This window comes from Magallana gigas, chromosome 10 (assembly GCF_963853765.1).
Source record: "Magallana gigas chromosome 10, xbMagGiga1.1, whole genome shotgun sequence".
Taxonomy (NCBI): Eukaryota; Metazoa; Mollusca; class Bivalvia; order Ostreida; family Ostreidae; genus Magallana; species Magallana gigas.
Window position 1 is genome coordinate 9,865,999 of NC_088862.1, and position 22,686 is coordinate 9,888,684.

General features: G+C 35.3%; 4 protein-coding genes and 1 long non-coding RNA gene across 6 annotated transcripts in view; all 5 read left to right on the forward strand.

Moving 5' to 3' along the window:
- LOC117684039 (uncharacterized) overlaps nucleotides 1–22,686 on the forward strand; it is a 168,959-nt gene that overhangs the window by 4,015 nt on the left and 142,258 nt on the right. The window contains exons 1-5 of one of the 2 annotated variants that reach the window (XM_066074215.1): nucleotides 4,832–4,951; nucleotides 15,431–15,546; nucleotides 18,600–18,665; nucleotides 20,171–20,262; nucleotides 22,252–22,362. In XM_066074215.1, the coding sequence (XP_065930287.1) occupies nucleotides 15,458–15,546; nucleotides 18,600–18,665; nucleotides 20,171–20,262; nucleotides 22,252–22,362 (358 nt within the window). In that variant the 5' untranslated portion in view covers nucleotides 4,832–4,951; nucleotides 15,431–15,457. Of the gene's footprint in view, nucleotides 1–4,831; nucleotides 4,952–15,430; nucleotides 15,547–18,599; nucleotides 18,666–20,170; nucleotides 20,263–22,251; nucleotides 22,363–22,686 lie in introns of those variants that run through there. The other variant, XM_066074216.1, reaches the window with a different exon arrangement.
- LOC136272264 (uncharacterized) lies at nucleotides 1,522–2,442 on the forward strand. The gene has a single exon (XM_066073564.1). The coding sequence runs from the start codon at nucleotides 1,522–1,524 to the stop codon at nucleotides 2,440–2,442; it is 921 nt and encodes a 306-aa protein (XP_065929636.1).
- On the forward strand, nucleotides 2,526–3,221 carry LOC136272265 (uncharacterized). Its single transcript, XM_066073565.1, has one exon. It carries the CDS (start codon nucleotides 2,526–2,528, stop codon nucleotides 3,219–3,221), a length of 696 nt encoding a protein of 231 aa, XP_065929637.1.
- Nucleotides 3,436–4,632, forward strand: LOC136272267 (uncharacterized). Its single transcript, XM_066073593.1, has 2 exons — nucleotides 3,436–4,210; nucleotides 4,430–4,632. The coding sequence occupies exons 1-2, from the start codon at nucleotides 3,436–3,438 to the stop codon at nucleotides 4,630–4,632; spliced, it is 978 nt and encodes a 325-aa protein (XP_065929665.1).
- On the forward strand, nucleotides 7,843–12,753 carry LOC136272041 (uncharacterized). Its single transcript, XR_010709922.1, has 3 exons — nucleotides 7,843–8,013; nucleotides 9,307–9,454; nucleotides 12,123–12,753. It is a non-coding gene; the product is annotated as an uncharacterized lncRNA (long non-coding RNA).

A 22,686-nucleotide genomic window follows, 5' to 3' on the forward strand; every position in this document is an offset into this window, starting at 1 on the left:
GTGTTACGGCTTATCATGCTTTAATTCTCTCTCTCTCTCTCTCTCTCTCTCTCTCTCTCTCTCATTAATACTTTATTCATGCACTTGTATGCGGTTATATGACCAGTGGCTATATAACTTTGAAAATAAGACACACAATTTAACTGATTTTCCTTAATCTATGAACGCTTAGATATTTCATCTCCACGCCTAAAAGCAAGCAGAAAAAATATTTTGTATGTCTGGGATTAAGAAAAACCTCAGAACTAACAGAGAGCACCCAGACTATACACACGACAGGGTGACCACGGCAAGGTGTGAAAATTGACCACCTGTGTATATGTCTGGCAGTCGCTGAAAAGATTCTTTTGTATGTCTGGGATCAAGAAAACCCTCAGAACTAACAGACAGTGCTCAGAATATATACACGACAGAGTGACCGTGGCAAGGTGTGAAAATTGACCACCTGTGCATATGTCTTGCAACCTCAGAATAAACAAATATAAATGGCCGGGAAATACAATGTGAAACAAAAGTGTTTGATTTTATTTTGAAAACAAAATTAGTGATTATGGCCGGGATAAAAACATCTTAAGTTTATAATTATAAATATTTAACACGGTTCAATTAAAGAGTTGATCGCTCATAATTTAGAATCATTAAATAGATGTTTATCAATTACATAAAGTGGTTAAAATCTTTATAATTTTTTTTTTACTATGGATTGTTCTATATATACAATGTAACACTGTAGTATCGAGTGGATTGGCGCACGGGGATGGGATATATAGCAATTCTGCAATTTCTACATTCATTTATTTATGTGCTGAATTGTGTTAATCAGCTAAAATAAAACTTAGAACAAGAACAAACAGAAAAAATATGCATTGAAATAAATAAGCAGATTATAAGAAGAATAATCAAATCTAATTTTTGTGGTTGTAAAAAAGAAGTTACTGTTGATTAAACTCTAGTTAGATCTTACATATTTTTTTTTAAAAAATGCCCGGTATTTGTTTACCGATAATTTTAAATAAATATAATTTGCATGTTACAGTAATTAAAATTAATCTCTTAAAAATCCCCTGCCTGTAATTCTCAGTAATTATCAGCAATTCTCAGTACCAACAGTAAACCTCAGTAAATATCAGTAATTATCAGAGCTCACAGCAAAAGCATCAGTAAATATCAGAACCAACAGCAATTATCAGTAACAGCAGTAAAATTATCAGTAAATATCAGCAATTCTCAGCACTAACAGTACATATCAGTAAATATAAGAAATTATCAGTAAAAAATGGCACTTTCAGTACTTTTTAGAGCCAGCAGTGTAAGTCGCACAAACCATCAACTGTTAATGTGTTAAAGACAAATGTAGTTACCTGTAAACGGCAGTCCATTTTCCAACCCCGTCCTAATAGTTTCCATCTAAAGAAGGATGTCGCATTCTGCCGACATGATGTTGGGCACAACATTTTCGAACGAAACAAGGATGATGACGAAGTTGGGATCTCTGTCGAAGATCGTAATTTCCTCAGTGTCATGGACAACGGATTTGTGAAAGATGAAGACGGGAGATGGAAAGCTCCACTTCCTTTCAAGCATCCTATACCTCAGTTAACGAACAACAGAAGTCAAGCATTGAAGCGTGCACAGATGCTAGACAGGGATCTAAAGCGTAACCCGATAAAGAAGGAGCACATGATCACATTCATGAAATCCATAACAGACAGTGATGCATTAAAGGTTGCACCACCTGTCCCTCCAGGAAACGAGTGCTGGTTTTTACCTCTGTTTGGAGTGTATCATCCAAGAAAACCGGACAAGATACGTGGTGTTTTCGACTCATCAGTGAGCTTTGAAGGTCTGTCTCTCAGTAGTGTCTTATTGTCAGGACCTAATCTAACAAATGACTTGCTTGGTGTACTGTTACGTTTCCGTATGGACAAAGTAGCCATCATTGCGGACATCCAGCAGATGTTCTACTCATTCATTGTTAGGGAAGAGGACAGAGACTTTTTAAGATTCTTCTGGTACAAGAATAATGACTCGGAGAAAGAACTTCTCGAATATAGAATGAAGGTTCACGTGTTCGGGAACACACCTTCACCGGCAGTGGCCACCTATGGTCTACGGAAAACAGTAGAGAATGAAGACAGTGATGTGAAGAACTACGTGATGAAGAACTTTTATGTGGATGATGGCCTTATCTCATTGCCCTCTAGTGCAGAAGCCATTAGTTTGCTAAGGAAGACTCAAGGTGCGTTGAAGAATGCGAGAATCAGACTCCATAAGATTGTGTCTAACGATGTGGAGGTCATGGAAGCTTTTCCGTCTGAGGACCTGGAAAAGAATTTAATGTCCCTGGACATTGGATCCGATGATTTGCCTGTCCAGCACAGCCTAGACCTGTCGTGGGACATAAACTCGGACAGCTGCACATACAATATACGCATTCTGTAAAAAACCCTTCACAAAGCGAGAGCTTCTTTCTGTTGTCAACAGCTTATTAGACCCTTTGGGTTTTATTGCACCCATAGTGATACATGGCAGAATTTTGTATAGAGGAGTGGGCGAGTGCAACAGTAGTTGGGATGATCCCTTACCTAGTGAGCGAGAGGAAGATTAGACAAGATGGAAGGACTCCCTCAGCTCTGGAGGACTTGCACATTCCAAGAATGTTTACACAGATTTCCTTGAGCTGTTCTCACATGAGGGAAATACATGTATTCTCAGATGCCTCTGAGAAAGCCATCTCAGCAGTGGTGTACCTTCGTACAATCAGCAACTCTGGTGATGTCCATGTTGGATTCGTTATTGGGAAGTCTAAGATAGCCCCACTTCATACTACAACTATCCCACGTCTTGAACTTTGTGCAGCGGTCCTAGGCAATGAGTTGGCTCAGACAGTGTTCAAACACTTGGATATTGAACCAGATGCAGCGACGTACTACACAAATAGTAAGGTAGTACTAGGTTACCTGAACAACCAAACTCGCAGATTTTACAACTATGTTTCAAACCGAGTGGGCGTCATCCACAGATGCTCTAAACCTCTACAGTGGAAATATGTACCAACTGCGCAGAATCCAGCAGACATAGGGACTAGATGTTTGACATCGGTAGAAGAGCTAGCAGAGAGTGTCTGGCTTAGAGGACCACTTCTACTCATAGTAAAGATGAAGTTCTTACCTTTCCTTTGGTCTCTCCTGAAGAAGACAAGGATGTTCGTCCGGAAGTGAATGTGAAGAAAACAGAAATATGCACACCATTTGTGGCAAGATTTGAACACTTTTCAACTTGGAAAAGTTTGGTGTGTGCTGTTTATAATCTGAAGGAGATTTGCAGATTGAAAAGAAGAGCTACAGATTCACCAATGTTTGATGTTGAGGTCATGCAAGAAGCTGAGCATTTCATCCTTCAGGAAGTACAACCTTCTTTTACAAGGAAGAAATCATGTCCTTAAAGAACGGTAAACCTGTACCACCCTCAAGCAGCATTGTGACCTTGAGCCCATTAATGGACAAGCAGGGCATAGTACGTGTTGGCGGACGTCTCAGCCAATCTAACCTTCCTGTTGATGAGAAGAACCTAGTAATCATTACTGGAAAATCTCATGTTGCAAGACTTCTTGTGTCCCATTTCCACAGCAAAGTTTATCACCAAGGAAGACTTATATCAGAAGGTGCAGTGAGGTCCAATGGGTTTTGGATCACTGGCTGTAAGACACTTGCAAACTCAGTAATACACAAGTGCGTTACCTGCAGGAAACTCCGAAGAAAATTGGAACACCAGCGTATGAGTGACTTACCTGTAGACAGACTGACGCCTGGTCCTCCTTTCTCAGCTATAGGTGTCGATGTGTTCGGCCCGTGGACTGTAGCTGCGCGCAAGACCCAAGGAGAATTATCTCATAGCAATCGATGGGCGGTACTTTTTACATGTTTGACTTCAAGAGCCATCCACATAGAAGTCATAAAAGAGATGAGAGCTTCGTCATTCATAAACGCACTGCGACGTTTTGTGTCTTTACGTGGTCCTGTGAAAGAGATACGTTCTGACCGAGGGACCAACTTCCTAGGTGCTCTGGACGCGATTCAAGCAGATTCTGTCTATACAGGGAAAGGACCAATCAGGGATTACCTTCGCAACAACAGGATAACATGGATTTTTAATCCACCCCATGCGTCACACAGAGGAGAATCATGGGAGAGAATGATTGGGATCTCACGTAAGATACTTGACGCGAACCCTGTTGAACCCTAACGCGAAACAGTTGTTCCATGAAGTCTTGTGTACATTCATGTGTGAAGTGTGCGCAATTGTGAACTCCCGACCTATTTGTTCGCTGTCATGTGACCCTGACAGTCCGTATGTCATCAGTCCTTCAATGCTATTTACCCAGAAAGGTTTCACAGACATTCCTCCAGAGACTTCTGGTGACATGAAGGAAATCTTTCTGATACCTTTTGGAAGCGTTGGAAAGAGGGATACTTGCAGAATCTCCAGGTAAGAAGGAAATGGTGTGAGGAACGTCCTGACGTGAAAGAAGGCGACGTGGTCCTGTTACGTGACAAGGAGTCACACCGTGGACAGTGGCACATGGGTTTGATTGTGAAGACTTTCGGAAGTAGCAGTGATGGGAACAGTTGAGGTTTGCATGGTCAGAGATGACAAGGTTACAAGATATATTCGACCAATAACGGAATTGGTGCTACTGATTGACTGAACTAATTCAATTTATTAGTGTGCTTTAGTTTGCTCATGTACTTGTTAGATTTCTTGTCATATAATTTTAAGATTTTGTATGATTTTAATATCCTTGGGATATTAGGCGGGAAGTGTGATGTTTAAAAAACATTCTGCGCACGAGTTATTGAGTAAACATTTTGAGTTTCACATGTTGGCCGGAGCCGAGCTGTTTTGCTACAGAGCAATTTCTAGTTTTGTGTGAATTGTGCAGTGCCATAGTGTAAGTACATGTTTATTGCATTGTATATGTATCTTTCCAGAGTTTTGAGCTAAATTCTAGATTGTATAAGCTTGCATTTTCATGATAGTTCTGTATTTCTCCCTGATGTATATCGGCTGACATGACCTACTTTCTGCATAGTGCGCAGATTCATGTTTGGCATAGCATGCAATTGTTTTATTGTATAAGCATACAATATAAGGCTGTATTTTCTCATGCAGTGTGAGTTCTTGGCAGATTTACTACGTATAAGTAAATGTCAGTGTAGTTATTTGGGAAGGGTTTGCTTAACACGTGGTTGCTGATGAAATTAAATATATTGAAAGCAGTTTGAGTCATTAATACATTTATATACGTAAATCTATGAAGCCGCATTATTGTCATTGTTATTATGTCTTTAAATGTATGTGTATTGTAACAACAATTCATTTGTCTTTTGTAGCTTTTTACTAATAAAGTATGGAAACAAGTGTGCAAACTTAATCCAGAACAAAAAGATTATTCTTAAAATATGTATGATTTAATGTCATTAATCACCTGCGCTGATGCGATTTAATTAGATCATTTGCAATATTAGGATTTGCCCGTCACGTGATTACAAAGTACATATGACGTCACAACAATGCATCAAATATGTTTAACATCGATGTCAATAAATGTAACATAGATTTTAAGAAATACTCCCGGTCAAAGTATTTTTGCGATGATTCAAATAATATCGTTTTCCAGCCGTATTTTAGCATCGGGACGCCTTACCATTTCTGCGAGGTGGTGTTGATTCAAGTTTGTTCAAATCATGGTCGCCGGGGGTAGGGTGGGGCCACAATGGGGGAATGGATTTACATAAGAATGTATAGAGTAGATCTTTAAAAATCTTCTTTCAAAAACTATTAGGCCAGAAAAACTTAAACTTGTGTGGAGGCATCATCATTGAGTGTTAATTGGGGCCACAATGGGGGATCATGTGTAAATTCAAGTTTGCTAAATCACAGTCCCTAGGGGTAGGACGGGGCCGCAGTGGCGGATTATATAGAGAATATCTTTAAAAATATTCTGGGAAAGTTTTCAGTCCAAAAAGCAGTAACTTGTGTGTAAGCACAGGTTGTGCAGATTAAAGTTGGATGAATCCATGATTCCCTAGAGAAAAGTGGGGTAACAAAATGGGGGGGGGGGGGTTATATAGGAATAGAGAAAAAATCTTTTTACAGGTGCAACAACAGAATAAGCTTGGTATCTACCCAAATAATATGTGGATGAAAATTGACAGATTTTTTTTTTTTTAGCAAGGTCTACTGTACTAAGTTGTCAAGATATTTGGATTTTGATACTGTTGTTAATTTGATCAGAGTTAAGGCAATTGCTGCTCAGGTGAGCGATGTGGCCCCTAGGCATCTTGTTTTCTTTAATATTTCAAAAGAGGGGATTTATTACATACAATAGAGAAATTGTGTTTGGTTTTGTTGTTCTTTGGTAACTTTAGTGATATATTTAGTCAAAAGTAGTGTTGTTTTGAAAAAATGAAGGCAATACTAAATAACTAAAACCTAAATTGATAATTTATTATAACGTTAAAAATATTGATTTCGTTATCTATACGAAATGATCGAGTTTGTTTCTTGCCTCATAGACAACATATTATATTTGTATATTAAGTGAGCAGCAGAATCCCGCGTATAACCAGGTACGTGTCAACTGATAAATAGCAACCGCGCGGCTGGATAAACACGTTACAAAGGGATGTTTTAAAAATGATGACACGTTGCAGTTTTAACCCACATTTATTGATCTTAGATCATTTTATTTGCCCCTGCTCGTCAAAGGGGGATCTTGGCAAGCAGCATCTTTAAAGTGTGGAATCTCTTTAAACATTTTGCAACCCTACATGTAGGATAATTTGACAACACGCCCATAGATATCACAGACCTCCCGATGAATATCTACGGGTCCAATGTCAAGTAAGGACTAACCTTTTATATATGTAACAGAGACACTTTATGCCTCTGCTTAGGTTTGAACCCAGGTCATCTGGCACGCCAGTCCAGCACTCTACCGATCGAGCTAAATGGTTAACCCACTAGCCAGAGCTAGTAGGAATGCCATATATCTGACTCTACCACATATAGGCCCTATTATCAAATGCATTGTTTGCTCTTTTCCCGGTAAAAATTTGAGTATCGAGTAATAAATATACTGTAAAACAATGTCATAAAGGAGTGAGATTTGAACATTAAAGTTTTCTTCCGCTACCATTCATTGATCAATACAACTTGTCATTGGGGTGTCAGGAAGTTTTTTTTTCATGACTTTTACGCAAAGAAGCTGACATGACATTATTTTTGAAATATTACTCGTATATGAACGGTCTTAGACTAAAGTTGGATACCTACATGACCAAAGTGTCATGTACTTTCTTTTCATATTTGTATAGAATGTGAGTTCAAAGCATCGTATTGTTAATCCACAATTCGTGTGAAATTTTTAGAAAGATACATATCGATATTTTTGGAATAAAATTTGTGTATAAATCAGGCTCCGGGATCATGAAACTGTCTTAAATTTATGTTAGAGTTTTGTCTTAAATATAAGATTTAGACTTAGTTAAGATTGCTTACTTAAGTGGATCACAAAACAATCTGAGAAAAAACTTAGCTAAGATCTGCGATATTTTTTTCAAGGATGTTAAAATTAAGATTTATAGAGTAAACTTTACTTTACAATTAACAGACTTTGCCATAATTTGTATTTCAAATATTATAGTTTCTCATCATTGTGATAAATCATTTAAGATTTGTTTGTAATTTGACATGTATATTTTTCATGCATACATAAAGACTGTAAATTAATTTATTAAATCAAATGTGAATAAAGAATGAATAGGGCCCCTAATTTTGGGAAATAGATTGATTTGATTTGCATAAATATATTTTCTTCATTGAATTGCAGTAAAATATGGTGTATAATTGTTAGATAAATTAATTGCTCTTTTATTCTTAGCGGAAATGTCAATTCTCAAAAAACTGTTCCAGAAATTAAAAAAAAGTATCAGAACATCAAGCAGAAAGGTAAAATACTGGTATTAATATCTTGCTAAATTTAATTGAAAGTTTTATTTACATTATTTTTACAGTATATTTCTTACAAAAAATAATGATTAAATTATATCCAACAAGATATCTGTGAGCCAATGCTCACTAGTGATACCCCCGCTCTGATGTGAATATGCAAAATAAGCAAAGTCAACATTTAACAGAAAGCTGGCATCTGATTGGTACAGAAATATGTCCCATAATATTATGGCATGCCAAAACAAATAGTGTGTTAAAATTTCAAGCATCTGCGATATATAGTTGCTGAAAAATCTTTGACGGAAATTTGTTTGAAAATTTTGGTTTAAAACATTTAACAGGAAGTTGACGTCCGATTGATACAAAAATACATCCCACGATATAGCATGCCTAAACAAATAGTGTGTTAAAATTTCAAGCATCTGCGATAAATAGTTGCTGAGAAATCTTTGACGGAAATTTGTTTGAAAATTTTGGCTAAAAATAAACAAAGTCGTTATTTAACAGGAAGTTGACATCCGATTGGTACAAAAATACATCCCACCATATGGCATGCCTATACAAATTTTGTGTAAAAATTTCAAGCATCTGCCACAAATAGTTGCTGAAAAATCTTTGACGGAAATTTGTTTGCAAATTTTGGTTTAAAACATTTAACAGGAAGTTGCATCCGATTGATACAAAAATATATCCCACGATATAGCATGCCTAAACAAATAGTGTGTTAAAATTTCAAGCATCTGCGATAAATAGTTGCTGAGAAATCTTTGACGGAAATTTGTTTGAAAATTTTGGCTAAAAATAAACAAAGTCGTTATTTAACAGGAAGTTGACATCCGATTGGTACAAAAATACATCCCACCATATGGCATGCCTATACAAATATTGTGTAAAAATTTCAAGCATCTGCGATAAATAGTTGCCGAGAAATCTTTGACGGAAATTTGTTTGAAAATTTTGGTTAAAAAATAAGCAAAGTCATAACTTAACAGGAAGTTGACGTCCGAATGATACAAAAATAAATCCCACGATATGGCATGCCTTAACAAACACTGTGTAAAAATTTCAAGCATCTGCGATAAATAGTTGCTCAGATAAATGCGACAAAATTTTTTGTTACGGACGGACAGACAGACAGACAGACGGACGGACAGACAGACACAAGGGTAAAACAGTATACCCCCTCTCCTTCGGAGCGGGGGTATAATAATCCTAACATAACTTAGGTAGTTTTATTTTCTATTGTTTTAAATAATTAAATTGCATCAATTTTGATGAAATTAATTGCAGCAAAAGAAAAAAGAAGCGCCATCTTGCTTTCAAGGACTGGGGGTGGGAAGAAGCCCTCCTCTCCCAACCTAAGTGAACAGCTTTTGTTGGGTAACTTGGAAGGCATACCAAGTTTGTGTTCTTCCATGTGGAATAGACACTGCAAGTGGTAAATATATAATTGATGATACATGCTTCAGATTCATTACTATGTTTATCTCTCTCTCAATTTCTCTCTCTCTCTCCCTCTCTCTCTTGATTCCATAACAATATAAATAAATCACCCATCTCGTAATTATAATCTGGGACAGGGGGTCAGGCTCTAGGGTGGGGCCAATATGGCCATATAGTTAAAATGTGTTAAATCTAAGAAAATCTTCTCTACTCCCATATATATTTGTTAAAAACTAAATGCATGATTATGATGTCCATGAGGCCCTCTACCAAAAATGTGAAATTTATGACCCCTGCATCAGGGGTTCAGGCTCTAGGGTGGGGCCAATATCGCCATATAGTTAAAATGTATTAAATCTTAGAAAATCTTCTTCTCTACTCCCATATATACTTGTTAAATTGGATGATTATGATGTCCATGAGGCCCTCTACCAAAATTGTGATATTCATGACCCCTGGGACAGGGGTTCAGGCTCTAGGGTGGGGCCAATATGGGCATACAGTAAAAATGTATTAAATCTTAGAAAATCTTCTTCTCTACTTCCATATATATTTGTTAAAAACTAAATGCTTGGTTATAATGTCCATGAAACCCTCTACCAAAATTGTAAAATTCTTGACCCCTTGGTAAGGGGTTCAGGCTCTAGGGTGGGGCCAATATGGCCATATTATAAAATGTTTTAAATCTTAAAAAATCTTCTTCTCTACTCCCACACATGTGGGCAAAAAACTGAATAAATGGTTATAATGTCCACTATTTCCTCTAACTAAATTGTGAAATTCTTGGCTCCTGGGCCAGGGGTTCAGGCTCTAGGGTGGGGCCAATATGGCCTTAAAGTTAAAATGTATTAAATCTTAGAAAATCTTCTTCTCTGCTCCCATATATACTTGTTAAAAACTAAATGCATGATTTTGATGTCCATGAGGCCCTCTAACAAAATTCTGAAATTCATGACCCCTGGATCAGGGGTTCAGGCTCTAGGGTGGGGCCAATATGGGCATACAGTAAAAATGTATTAAATCTTACATGCGCGGATCCAGAAAATTTTTCCAGGGGGGGTCCGAAGGATAATTGTGTTTGCCAGGGGAGGGGGGGGGTCCGAGGCATATTTTCGCGATAATTTTACTATTTAAATTTAATAAATTTTCATTTTCCAGGGTGGGTCGGGACCCCCCCGACCCCCCCTCTAGATCCGCGCATGTCTTAGAAAATCTTCTTCTCTACTAACATATATATTTGTTAAAAACTAAATGCCTGGTTATAATGTCCATGAGGCCCTTTACCAAAATTGTGAAATTCATGACGGTTCAGGCTCTAGGGTTCAGGCTCTAGGGTGGGGCCAATATGGGCATACAGTAAAAATGTATTAAATCTTAGAAAATCTTCTTCAAAACTAACATATATATTTGTTAAAAACTAAATGCTTGGTTATAATGTCCATGAAGCCCTCTACGTACCAAAATTGTCAAATTCTTGACCCCTTTGTTAGGGGTTCAGGCTCTAGGGTGGGACCAATATGGCCATATTGTAAAATGTTTTAAATCTTAAAAAAATCTTCTTCTCTACTCCCACACATGTGGGCAAAAAACTGAATAAATGGTTATGATGTCCACTAGCTCCTCTACCTAAAATGTGAAATTCTTGGCCCCTGGATCAGGGGTTCAGGACATGAGGTGGGGGAGGGGCAATATAGTGTTAATGCATATTAAGTTTAGAAATTTTCTTCTCTATTCTCACACAAACCGACTAATAATTATGTTTAACGGGAAGTCCTCTACTGAAATTTTAATTTTCATGTCCCCTGGAGTATGGGTTTTGACTCTTGGGCAGGGCCAAAATGGATGTATAGGTGTTAATGCATATAATGTTAAAAAATTATCTTCTTTACTCCCACACACCTCAAAGGAAAAGTGAATTCATGATTTTGTAGACCAGATCTATAAGTTTTCCGCCAAAATTATAGGTTTCATAGTTCTTTTTGAAAGATTTCAGGCAGGGAAGTGGTCGTTATTACAAATTTATAATTTTTCTACTCCAGAATGAAACCTAATTAATTAAATGCGTATATGAAACTCCTCGACAAGTTTGTGTATGGGTTATATGCTACTCAGGTGACCGTTAAGGCCAATTGGCCTTTTGTTTATTCTACGCCTAGAGTTTTAACCTTCAATGGTTGATAAAGACTGCCTCCAGTTACTTCTAGGTAATCTATGTGACCATACAATGAGAGTGTTTGGCAAATGTCAAGAGGTCTGCTATTTGAGATAAAGTTAGATTCATGAATTTTTTAATACCTTTCAGGGTAGTTTGAGGGTCCCCAATATAATTACCACCGCAGTGAATGATCAGAATAGCCGGTTGTTTACTAGCTATTAACATACTTGACACATTTGTATAAAAGTACTCCCAAACCATCCCCTTCTACCATTCCAATTAATGGTAAAAGTTGTTGAATCTAAGGTTTGACTGAATTGTGGTCTCTGCATATTTCTGTGCCCAATGATTAATAGACGAACCAATGATCCAGACTGAATCTGAAATTTATGTATGATTTAACAGCATACAACTAGAAATACTATTAAGTATTAACATGGTCTTATGTACATGTAGAATTTGAAAACCGAGGAACTCCATTTACCCATGTGCTTGATTTGTATTTCAGACACGCCTTTTAAGGACAGGTAAGTGCACCTCCAATCCTAAATGAGTGCAACTTGAATGAATTTGTGGGAACTTCTAGGAATTTGAAGGATTTATACAGCATGGATGAAAATTGATATTGAGTCAATGGTTTAGTATTGCAGTGAGCAAATATATGTGTTGCTTGAATGCATTGCCTAAGACTTTGAACTTTTTAGAATATTTGAAGTATCTGGTGTTTTGGGTATTCTGATGTATGAACCGTTACCAAATTGATCTGTTTTTGAGCAACCCACAAAAACTATAAACTCATTCTCCAACATTTGGACATGATTTCTTCCAACGCCACTAGTTTACTTACTCTCAATAAGGCAAAAAATGCAATGAGAAATGTTGACTGAAATAAGTGTGCATCATATGAATAAATAGTTAAATGTTGAATGATACTGGTGTTTGTGTTTATAAAGACAATTTAATTGGTTGTTTAGTGTCCTGATTTCTGCATGATCTTTTAAATCCTGCTAACAACTTTTTGACCAAAAGGATTCTGTAGCATTATGCCAACCATGTAAATTCAAAACAAAACTCAAACCAGCCATATAAAATTTTGCTGTTGAAAATGAAAATCAAGATTCCTTCATATAAGCTATAAACTTTACTATATGATCTATAGGTGGCTGCCTCAAATACTAAAGAGTAGCTTGAATTCTGAAGTTAAAAAATGCTTGGATGCCTTGTTTATAAACTTGAGTTTTCAGATATATTGGCTTCTAACAGTTGATCTATACTTGATGAATAATTCTCCAAAAATGGAGAAGGATTTGACAAGGAAATTGTCTGCCGTAGGAGCCAACTGTCGGAATCTTGACCACTGAAAGCGAAAAATTGCATCTGCTATATTGTAATTTTTTCCCAGAACATGTATAGCTCCAACCTGGATATTATAACTAAGGGTATATAATACGGCAAATAGTGCCATTAACATCTCACTGTTAGCTGTGTTTGCTCTACCTATTAATGAAAAATCATCTAAATAATAAATTATCCTCCTTGAATTTGACCTTTGCAGCAGCTCTCAGTGAAGGAAGGAAGAGAACATCTCAAATAATGAACATGAAATTGCGCAACCCATTGGGAAGCAATTAACCACATAATATGAATTTATAAACTTGAAACCTAGCATGCAGAAATCTTCAAGGCAGACTGACAGCAATCTAAAAGCACTCGAAATGTCCATTTTGGCCAATATTGCACCCTCCAAAATCTCCTGAATCAGTGACAAGGCTTGATCAAATGTTAATTATGACATTAAACAATATTGCCGATCAATGTGACAATTGATACTATTACCCACTGGGTGTGATAAATTTAGAAATCATATGCCACCCATCTTGCTTTTTTGGGAGGATACCAATAGGATTATACCGCAAATTTGAAAAAGGTGGATAGAGAATTCTAGCCAATTTGATTTCTTTATTAATTTTTTCATGTAACTCAACAGCATGTCCCTCTGCAGATATAATGATTAATCATGTCTGTAAACTCAATCCTTTTACTAATGCCTGTATATTGAAGAAAAACTCATTTTAAACCCATTTGATAAAACTGTTGCTATTTCCATGTTTGAATAATTTGCCAAGTAAAGAACCAAAGGTAGATGTATTGATTGGAGTGCTGCCAATACTCCATAATTTATGTAACAAGTTACATGTTGCTTTGCCGTCTTGTGGTTTGTTGTTATATCCTAAAAAAATGTTGCCGGAATTAAAATTATCGGAACGAGCGGGTGCTCGTTGTTGGGAAATTGATTAGACTGATTATTCTTGAAGCAGTTAATGGATAGATTATATACATTACATGTATCGCACTGATGGCAAATACTTGCAATATCATTTCTGACAAACACCTTCATAATTGTAGGCATAACATTTCAAATACCCAGGAGTTGTCTGATATGACAATTGAGTTTTATGAACTGTTTGCATATAGAACAACCACAGTTCAGCGTCAATGGATCCCAGCTTAAAGAGGAGTCTACAGAATTCGAATTCTTTAAGCCAAATTGCACATCATAATCCAACCAACCTGAATTGTTAGTAGCTGCCCCATTTAATAATTGACATATACCTCAAGAGTGAAATGGCTTGAAGTGAATGTTTTTCTAAGTATATAGAAGCATATATAAAAAAAGCGTCCATCCATTGGGAGAAGTTTGAAATTTTCGTTCCTTTATTTTTGTGGTTTAATCTGATAAACACCCCCTCGACAATTTGACTGCATTTCTGTGCAAGTCTCTTGAAGAAACAATTAATTTAAATGAACAAATTTGCCATACCAAATTTTGTCTTTGAGAACTTAGGACACATGAGATCCCAGCATAGATGTAACACTGTTCAATGGGTTTGACTTTAACTTAACTTGATTCATGTTGGTGGGAACATGCGACGAAAATGCACTTGGTGCGTTCTGGATGGGATTAACTATGGGCGCCATCTTGCAAAAAATCATCCCAATCTCCTGCCCCGTGACATTCCCTGGCCTGCTTCAGTTGACGCTTGTGTCACTTGTGTTGCAGGAGCCGCTGGTGTCGGAGGACCAGTAATATTTGAGCTGTCTGCAACGGACGGTCTCATTTGACTTCCGCGACGATTTCCTCGACGACCTCGAGCCAATCACACTATTCGAGACAACTGTGTTTGTTTCATTTGACACGGCTGCGTATGGGCATTTCGCTTTACATGCCCTTTGGTTCCTTACTCTCAGCGTGTTATTATAATAATATGTCGGTATTAAGTGATAAAACTCGCTGATTAAAGAAATAAAACTTGATAATTTTCATGTTGATTTTTTGTGACCGACTCGGGAAACAGTTGAATATAAAAGGAAGAGCTTAATGCGCACGTTCCAAGACCAGAAAGTGTTGAGTTATTGCCCTTGAATTAACTTTACTAAAGTTATCGTTCTTGTCCCAAACAATATGTTTAATTGCATGAAATAACAGGGTTAAACCATATTTGATTTACCTAATTGTTCATGAACAGTTGTTGGTCAATAGAATCAACAGAGTGATCCAAGCTGTAGCTTAGTTGCCTAATTCACCGAGGATAATGATACAATTTAACAAGATTTGATGCACGAACTGAAAACCTGAATTCTAAACATCTCACAGTCTCGTTGAAACTTATCACTGCACACTTTTCATCTATTTAACATTATTTTACAAAATATCTATCATTGTCTTACAAAACACTGTTAACAGCTGCTCCCAAAGACCTTACAGATCGGATAGAGTTCATATGAAATAATAAACGTCCTCCTCTTGTGTTTTAGACACTCGTCAGATAAGGACGAGGAGTGATGGAGACACCATACAAGCTTTTCATGTTAATATCTGTGTACCTTGTTTATGATGGGTTGTATCAAGTGTCTGCACAAAGTGGCCCCAAGTAAGTCATTTTTCTGTAATTGATGTATAGTTAGGCAAAGAAAAAACATCCTCGCAATATTTGTAACCAGCGCTTTTGTATTGCTGTAGTGATGTTGTATAATTAACAGCAATGTTGTTCGCTGTGGAAACTGAAAAGATAAACTCAGGCCAAATATTTTTTGTAATTTTTAAGAAAACAGGAAATCACGCTTATAACGAATATGTTTACAGTCAAATCAATAATATGTTGTACAACATACACCATAGCATAGCATTGAATTGAAATCTCATACCATAACATTTCAGTATCATTGCCTATCATTAGATCCTCATTTGTCATACCAAGCCAAAGCATAACATATAGCATAACTTTGACTCGGTTTCTAATGATTCTATCTAAGGATTATATCTTTTTATTGCATAGTACATATAGTGGTAAACTTTGAATTTTTTTTATAAGTTTACTTTTTTAATAAAAATGACTGTATAATGAATCGACACCTATAGTGAAAGGATTTTCATTCCACCTAAGGTTTTAAACTTATTGCGAAGCTAACGGAGATAAAGAATTACACATGAGAATTAAAATGTCAAAATAGAGATATCTGGCTTCGGGAAATGCTAAATGTAACGGTAATGCATTACAATCCATTACATGTTTTGCAGAAATGCTAGTAACGTGTAATGCGACAAATTTAGCATTACAAGTCATGGTAATGTAATACATTACTTTCTGAAATCTAGTGTAATGCTGGCATTATATGGCAATAATTTGCATTTCTCTGCTTTTTAATGCATGCTCATATTCAAAAGATTGTGATAATTTGAATAACTGAAAATGTATTTGATTAGAAATTGTTTTAAGAAGAAAAATAGTTTGTGAGATAAAAAAAAATTAGTTGTTTAATCAAAAAAAAAAAAAAAATTAAAAGAATTCATTTTTAAATTGTCAAATTTAATAGCTATAACAACACAATTTCATAACATTCTAAGAGCGTTATTATTAAGAATTTTTATCATTTGGAAAATATACTCAAGTTATATTTATTTTGCATTAAATGATTCCTTACTGTGTAGAATTTGTCCCCAGCACACAATGCCCCAAGGATAATCTGAGTATAAAAACAATCTTTTGTTTTAAGAGGTGATAAAAGAATAAACTTAAAAGAATGTACTGTCCAACCATGATCTCTGGAAGTTTAAAACTTACTTCTAGCATTACAACCCATTTGAAAATAATTTTACTCTCTCTCTGTCTCTCTCTCAATATCTGTCTTTCTCTCTCTCAATATCTGTCTTGTATATTAAGTACAGTAGTTTGGAATGATAGAAAATACAAGATTCATGTATTTTTCTCTATTATTGACTGAACGCTTATATCTTAGATTTTCAAATCCGACATGATGAAGTTTAAAGTTAAAACCTTTGAAACTTTGATGATCATAAAATGCAACAGCAATCTTGTATAAGTCAATGAACCTTATAATGAACATAAACTTGTCAATATATTTAATCGTGTTTTATACATGAAATGTTTGCAAAAACTTTTTATCAGCCTTTAAGGTACGTTTTTAAAACTCATAGACTATTCACACAGTATTTACTGGTAATGCATTACTTTACTCATGTAATGGTAATGTAATGCATTTCTTCAGGAAAATTAAGTATAGGTAATGATAAATTAATGCCCCAAATTTATGAAGTAATGGTCATGTAATGCATTACTTTACAATATAATTCGCCCCAAGCCTGATAGATATCAATAATAGCTGTATTTATTTTCATAAAAAGTGGTTGTGCGTTTCCTACGAAAAGGACATTTCTAATTGATATATAAAAACAGAATTTTGTTACCCCCACCCCCCCCCCCCCAAAAAAAAAACCAACAAAAAAAAAAACCCCAAATAAAAACAACAAAAACACACAGTAAAATTAACAGTTGTAATTTGAGCGTTTTGACTTAGACTTTATATTTGGAACTTCATCCAAAAACAAACATGTTCACACTTTTCCGAGAATTTACTTAAATTATATCTGAACTGATTAAAAATATCTGCTTGATAGAGAGGGAACTGCAATTTTTTTTTTAAATCGAGGATGAGGTTTTCCCCTTAGTATGAACACTAGCTCGTGCAAAATTTCAAGTAACAACAGGCTCACATTTGTCTTTATACATGTTGGGTTTTTCTAACGACTGTTATAAAACTTTTGATCTCTTCTGTGTGGGATGACGTTCATGTAAGTTTTTTGTAGCCTAACATTTACTGTAGCTTTCATCTTACTTTCAACTTTCTGATTCAACCTCCTAAATCCCAATCTATGAAAGAAAAACGACTTTAAAAAACTATCATCTAAACCGTTTCGATGAATTTTCGCCTATTAAATTCCAATTTAAAATTTCAATTTTTAAGAAAACGTCAATAATTTGTGTCATTGTCTTGCATATTGTATGTGTTTCTTAAGTACTCTTAACGTAACAATAAATGTTATTAAACTTTTGATCTCCTCTAGTTGGGTGATGTTCATGTAGATTTGTTGTAGCCTAAAATTTACTGTAACTTTCTACTTACTTTCAACTTTGTGAATCAACCCCCTAAATCCCAATTTACGAAAAGGGATAATAATTAAAAAGAAAACTGTCATTTAAAACGCCTCGATAGATATTCTCCTATAAGAGAATTTCCTAGAGAAAATAAAACGATGGCGAATATTTCTCTCAATACATTTTTCCTGTACCAACATAATATACGTGTACATGTAAATGTCAACTTGTCATAAAATGTCGTTTAGTCTTTTCATTCACTTTAAATTTACAATGTACATGTGAACATTTTTCCTTTTTGCACTGCATATGTATACTCTGGTCTCTTTAAAACTAGATTGAGCTCTATTGAATGAATCAAAATTCCAAAATTTAAAAGATGGAATGTACTAGTATGCACGTTGTCTTTATTAAATAATAGTCTATAGGATAGATTAACAGATCATATCTAAAACTTTTAGATACATCTAGAGGCTAGTTTGTTGATCATCTAGCCTCTTTAACTAATTTAAATGATTTTGTTTCTTCAGTGTCTGCTCTAGACAAGTGACTTACTACACCAGGGAGAGAGATTGTGCCTACAGGGACTGGCTAAGGTTAGACTGTTACGGTTCACTGTGAAGTCATTAGAATTCGTGGAGGCTCAATATGCTTGGTATTTGTGGTAGCCCTCACCAAAGAATTTACATTATCGACGAAGACAGACTATAATAGATTAAGTTGTCCTACTGAAGCTGAAAACAGACGAATCCACGAAATAACATCCAAATAAGTAAAAATATCCACAATCATCGAACATGGTTCCCATTAAATTAAATGATTTTACATTACATTTTTTTTTAAATCTACAAGTGTATCTTACAGGAAATTGTATATTTTGTGATGCAGTAAATTCGCATAATTTGATGTATCGGGAAGGTATGTGATTAATGTAAGGGTATCAACATCATTTAACTAAGAAAATGCCCTAAATCCTCGCAACTTTGAAGAAATTCCTGAAATGCATATCTTGATTGTTTTAAACAGTATAACCTGCAATTTCTTTGTGAAATTGTAATTTACTATTGAATGGCAAACTATGATTAACAAACTTCTGTGAATCATATTTTGATTGCAAAGGTTCCGCTCGAAGCAAAAGTACACTGTTGTCGTCCTATACAAAATTAGGTTTGATATGCATTCCTTAGTAAAGAAATTTTTATTCTGATAAAATTAAGAAGATAACATTTATTTTAATCTAATTTATTTTAAAGGTTTGATTCACATGCAAAAATAAATTAGCATCCAAATAACTTTCATAACAAAGAAATGCAGCTTTTGATAATTTTTTCCCAAGGAATAGTATGCACACATCGTGTAAAATGTAGCAAGAAGATCTTTAAGAAATACAAGAAAATCAATGAAAGCTTTAATTTCACTGCATTTAAATTGGGTTTCACTGTGTCATTACAAAAATGAGGTTATAAGAAAACTGAAAAAAGTGCAGTTACTACTGGTAATGATTTCGGTTGTCAAATATTTTGTTCAATTTTAGAAACAATGTCATATCTTTTATGGCCTAATACTGTCCACTATATGCCTTAGATAATTTTTATAAACAAGTACATGTGCATTATGCTTAAGAGTACTGGCCGTGATTAGTTTTAGAATATTTTGATCTCAAAGAAAAAAAAGAAGCTTTGTTTAAAGATGTAGGAAAACGGTCATTTTTATTTGTATTTTGATCGAAAAGAAAAAAAATGTATCAAAAATGTTGGAAAATGTTCAATTTTTAAAGCTAAACTATTTGGATTATTTCTTTACTTAAAATTAGTTTATGGCCAAATATATCATTTATGAAAGATTCAGATCTAATAGTTAATCTGTTGGCCCCCTGCCTAAGAGAGCTTGCTGTACGAATTACAACATATAACATGTTTTTGATTTTGATTTTGTTTGTTGTGCCTTTATATCTTAAAACCATTTCATTTATGACCTAATGCTATTTACTATATGCCTAACATCAATACTATTAATAAATTAAATGTTCATGGCATTATGCTTAAACTTATTATGCTGTATAAATTACAACATTTGTCATATGCTGATGTTTTTTTTTCAGTTGTCGTTACTACCGTTATTTCTTAAAAGCGTACTTTCGGACCGAAAGTAATTGTTGTTCAGGCTATAAAAATGTTGGCGGGAGATGTGAACGTAAGCATTTGTTATTTGTAGATTTTTCCTCATTACTAATCGCTGAATCAGTCAACTTGACAGGAAGCAATACATACAAAGTTAACAGTAAATCAATTTTGAAATTTACATGTACAACAACATCCTTCTCCTTTTTTGGTATACATTATAACACATTTAGACATTCACTTATTTAAAGACCCACTAAATATTGTGTTTTTAATCGTTCTATTGCATTATTGTCTATGAAAACGGTTCCCAAATTGTGTAATCACTGTAAAAGAATGGACAAAATTTAACATGCATATTATGCTCAATTGTTCATTATTTATGAATGAGAGAAACAAGCTTTTGGAAGATTTATTAGATATTTTAGATGTATTTGAATGTGTTTCTTTTGATGTGCAAGATACCGAAATCCAATACTTGGTTCTATTAAGGTGCATTGCAAATACCAGTTTTGCCAAAATTACATTTGAAAAGTGGAAAAAAAATATGATTTGTGTATCGAAATTCGTATTTTTACTGTGGGATCATTTTGTAATTGATTGTCAGTAGAAAAATTTAAATTGATATTGTTTTCTCCTAAACTGATAGTAAATATGTTTATTTTTCTCCTTTTGTTTTTTCTTATTAAGTTTCATCTTAAGCCCCTTCACAATTGGCGCACGAGCAGAAGCGACTGAATATTCGTACGACCAATAAAATTAGAGGTGATTTGTAAACTGGTACCGAAATAATCGCATTTGAAAAAAGTATTCTTACAAAATTCGCACGATCTAAGCGAGCGCTGAACGATGTAAACGCATAAAATCTTGCGATATATCTTGCGTCTATATGTGACTGTTGTACAATGAAAGCGACTGCTGAAAGATAATGCGATAGGATCGCGCGACAGAACAGGTAAACGAACGATTGAACGTTCACCAATGCAATTTGACGTGCGATCATTCGTCCCATGGTACGAATTCTCGAGCGAGTCAGAGGGGTGAATATACAGCCCATTTCTGAAGCTCTTCAGTAGACATTGTTGAAAGCGAGAGAACATGCCACCCAAGAAGAAACAGAGATGCAGCAGCATTTATTTTATGTAATTGGTCTAAAAAGTCACGTGGCAGGGTGATTTCATAGGAATGAAAATGCCGATATGAGCATATGATGCAGTAATCATGTAAGTATGATTTAATCGAAAATATTAAATCTTTATGATTCTCTATATATCACAAAACCAACTGAACTATCTATGATTCGAAATTATGAAAGAAAAGTTAGACAGAAGCAGAGGAAATCAAACAATCACAATTTTGTAAAGTCGTATGTTGTTCGCTTATTGTATTAATAACCAGGGAATATGAAGATTTATTCCCCCGGAAAAATATGATTTGTCTTGGAGAAATAAATCTTCATATTTCTCTCACCATCATGCAATAAATGAATATTGTTGAACTGTGGTCTAAAACAGAGATGCTAATACAGGGTATATATACTAGTGGCAAAGCATTATTGATAAGTCGTGCAATGATAGTAAAACGTTGCAAGATAACATGGATAAGTTAAGCAACAGTCTCATGGTCACACAGTACGCGCATTAACAACTGCAATTCATCTTACGACCTTTAAAAATCGTGCATCACTCTTGCGAGTACACAGAACGTTGTAAAACGTTCGTACATGTACTAATGTTCGTGCGTTGCACTGCTATGATTTTGATCGCATTCGGTTGCGTCTGAATAGTGTGCATGTCCACTATTTTGAGGAGGCTTGTTGCGAGCACCAAAACGCATGCAACGAATGCGAAAGCTCGTGCAACGTATGCAAGAGCTCGTGCAACGTATGAGAGAGCTCGTGCGAATCTCAACAATTCCGGTCGCAAAGTGTTGTTAAGTGCTCGTGCGCCAAATATGAAATGGGCTTTAAACATCATCATACTCTTCAATAATGTGGAGGAAATAAAGAATATCTTATTTTATCTTATGTATTAACTACAATTTATTTACGATTATTTTTCAGCTGTGTGTTTTGGGATGACAGGCAGACAAGGTTGCAGCAACGTTGGTAACTGTGAGGGACCAGACACCTGTCGCTGTGACTCTGGTTATAGAGGACCCCAGTGTAACAACAGTAACTATCATGACCCGGGTGCATAAACAGCAGATTAAAGACCCAGAGTACAGGAAAATAAAACCCAGCGAGCACATTGATGTATGCGGACGCGGGCAATTTAAAGTGTTTCCTTTTTACATGTATAAATTTTTACAGGGAGTGCAACGGAAAGAAGAGAAAAAGAAAAACATTTTATTCAAACTTTAAAACCTTGCCTCAACAGACTGCTATAATTTATCTTTTTTTGTGTATTGTGTATATATTTCATTCAATAACGCTATAGATAACGCGGCAATATCCCTCTACAACTTTAACGTTAACTATGACGTCATTGTATTGTAG

Coding starts and splice junctions, on each gene's coding strand:
- LOC136272264 (XM_066073564.1), top strand. CDS start 1,522: ATGGACAACGGATTTGTGAAAGATGAAGACGGGAGATGGAAAGCTCCA.
- LOC136272265 (XM_066073565.1), top strand. CDS start 2,526: ATGGCAGAATTTTGTATAGAGGAGTGGGCGAGTGCAACAGTAGTTGGG.
- LOC136272267 (XM_066073593.1), top strand. CDS start 3,436: ATGTCCTTAAAGAACGGTAAACCTGTACCACCCTCAAGCAGCATTGTG. Junction 4,211..4,429: donor GAGAATGATTGGGATCTCAC/GTAAGATACTTG, acceptor GGTGACATGAAG/GAAATCTTTCTGATACCTTT.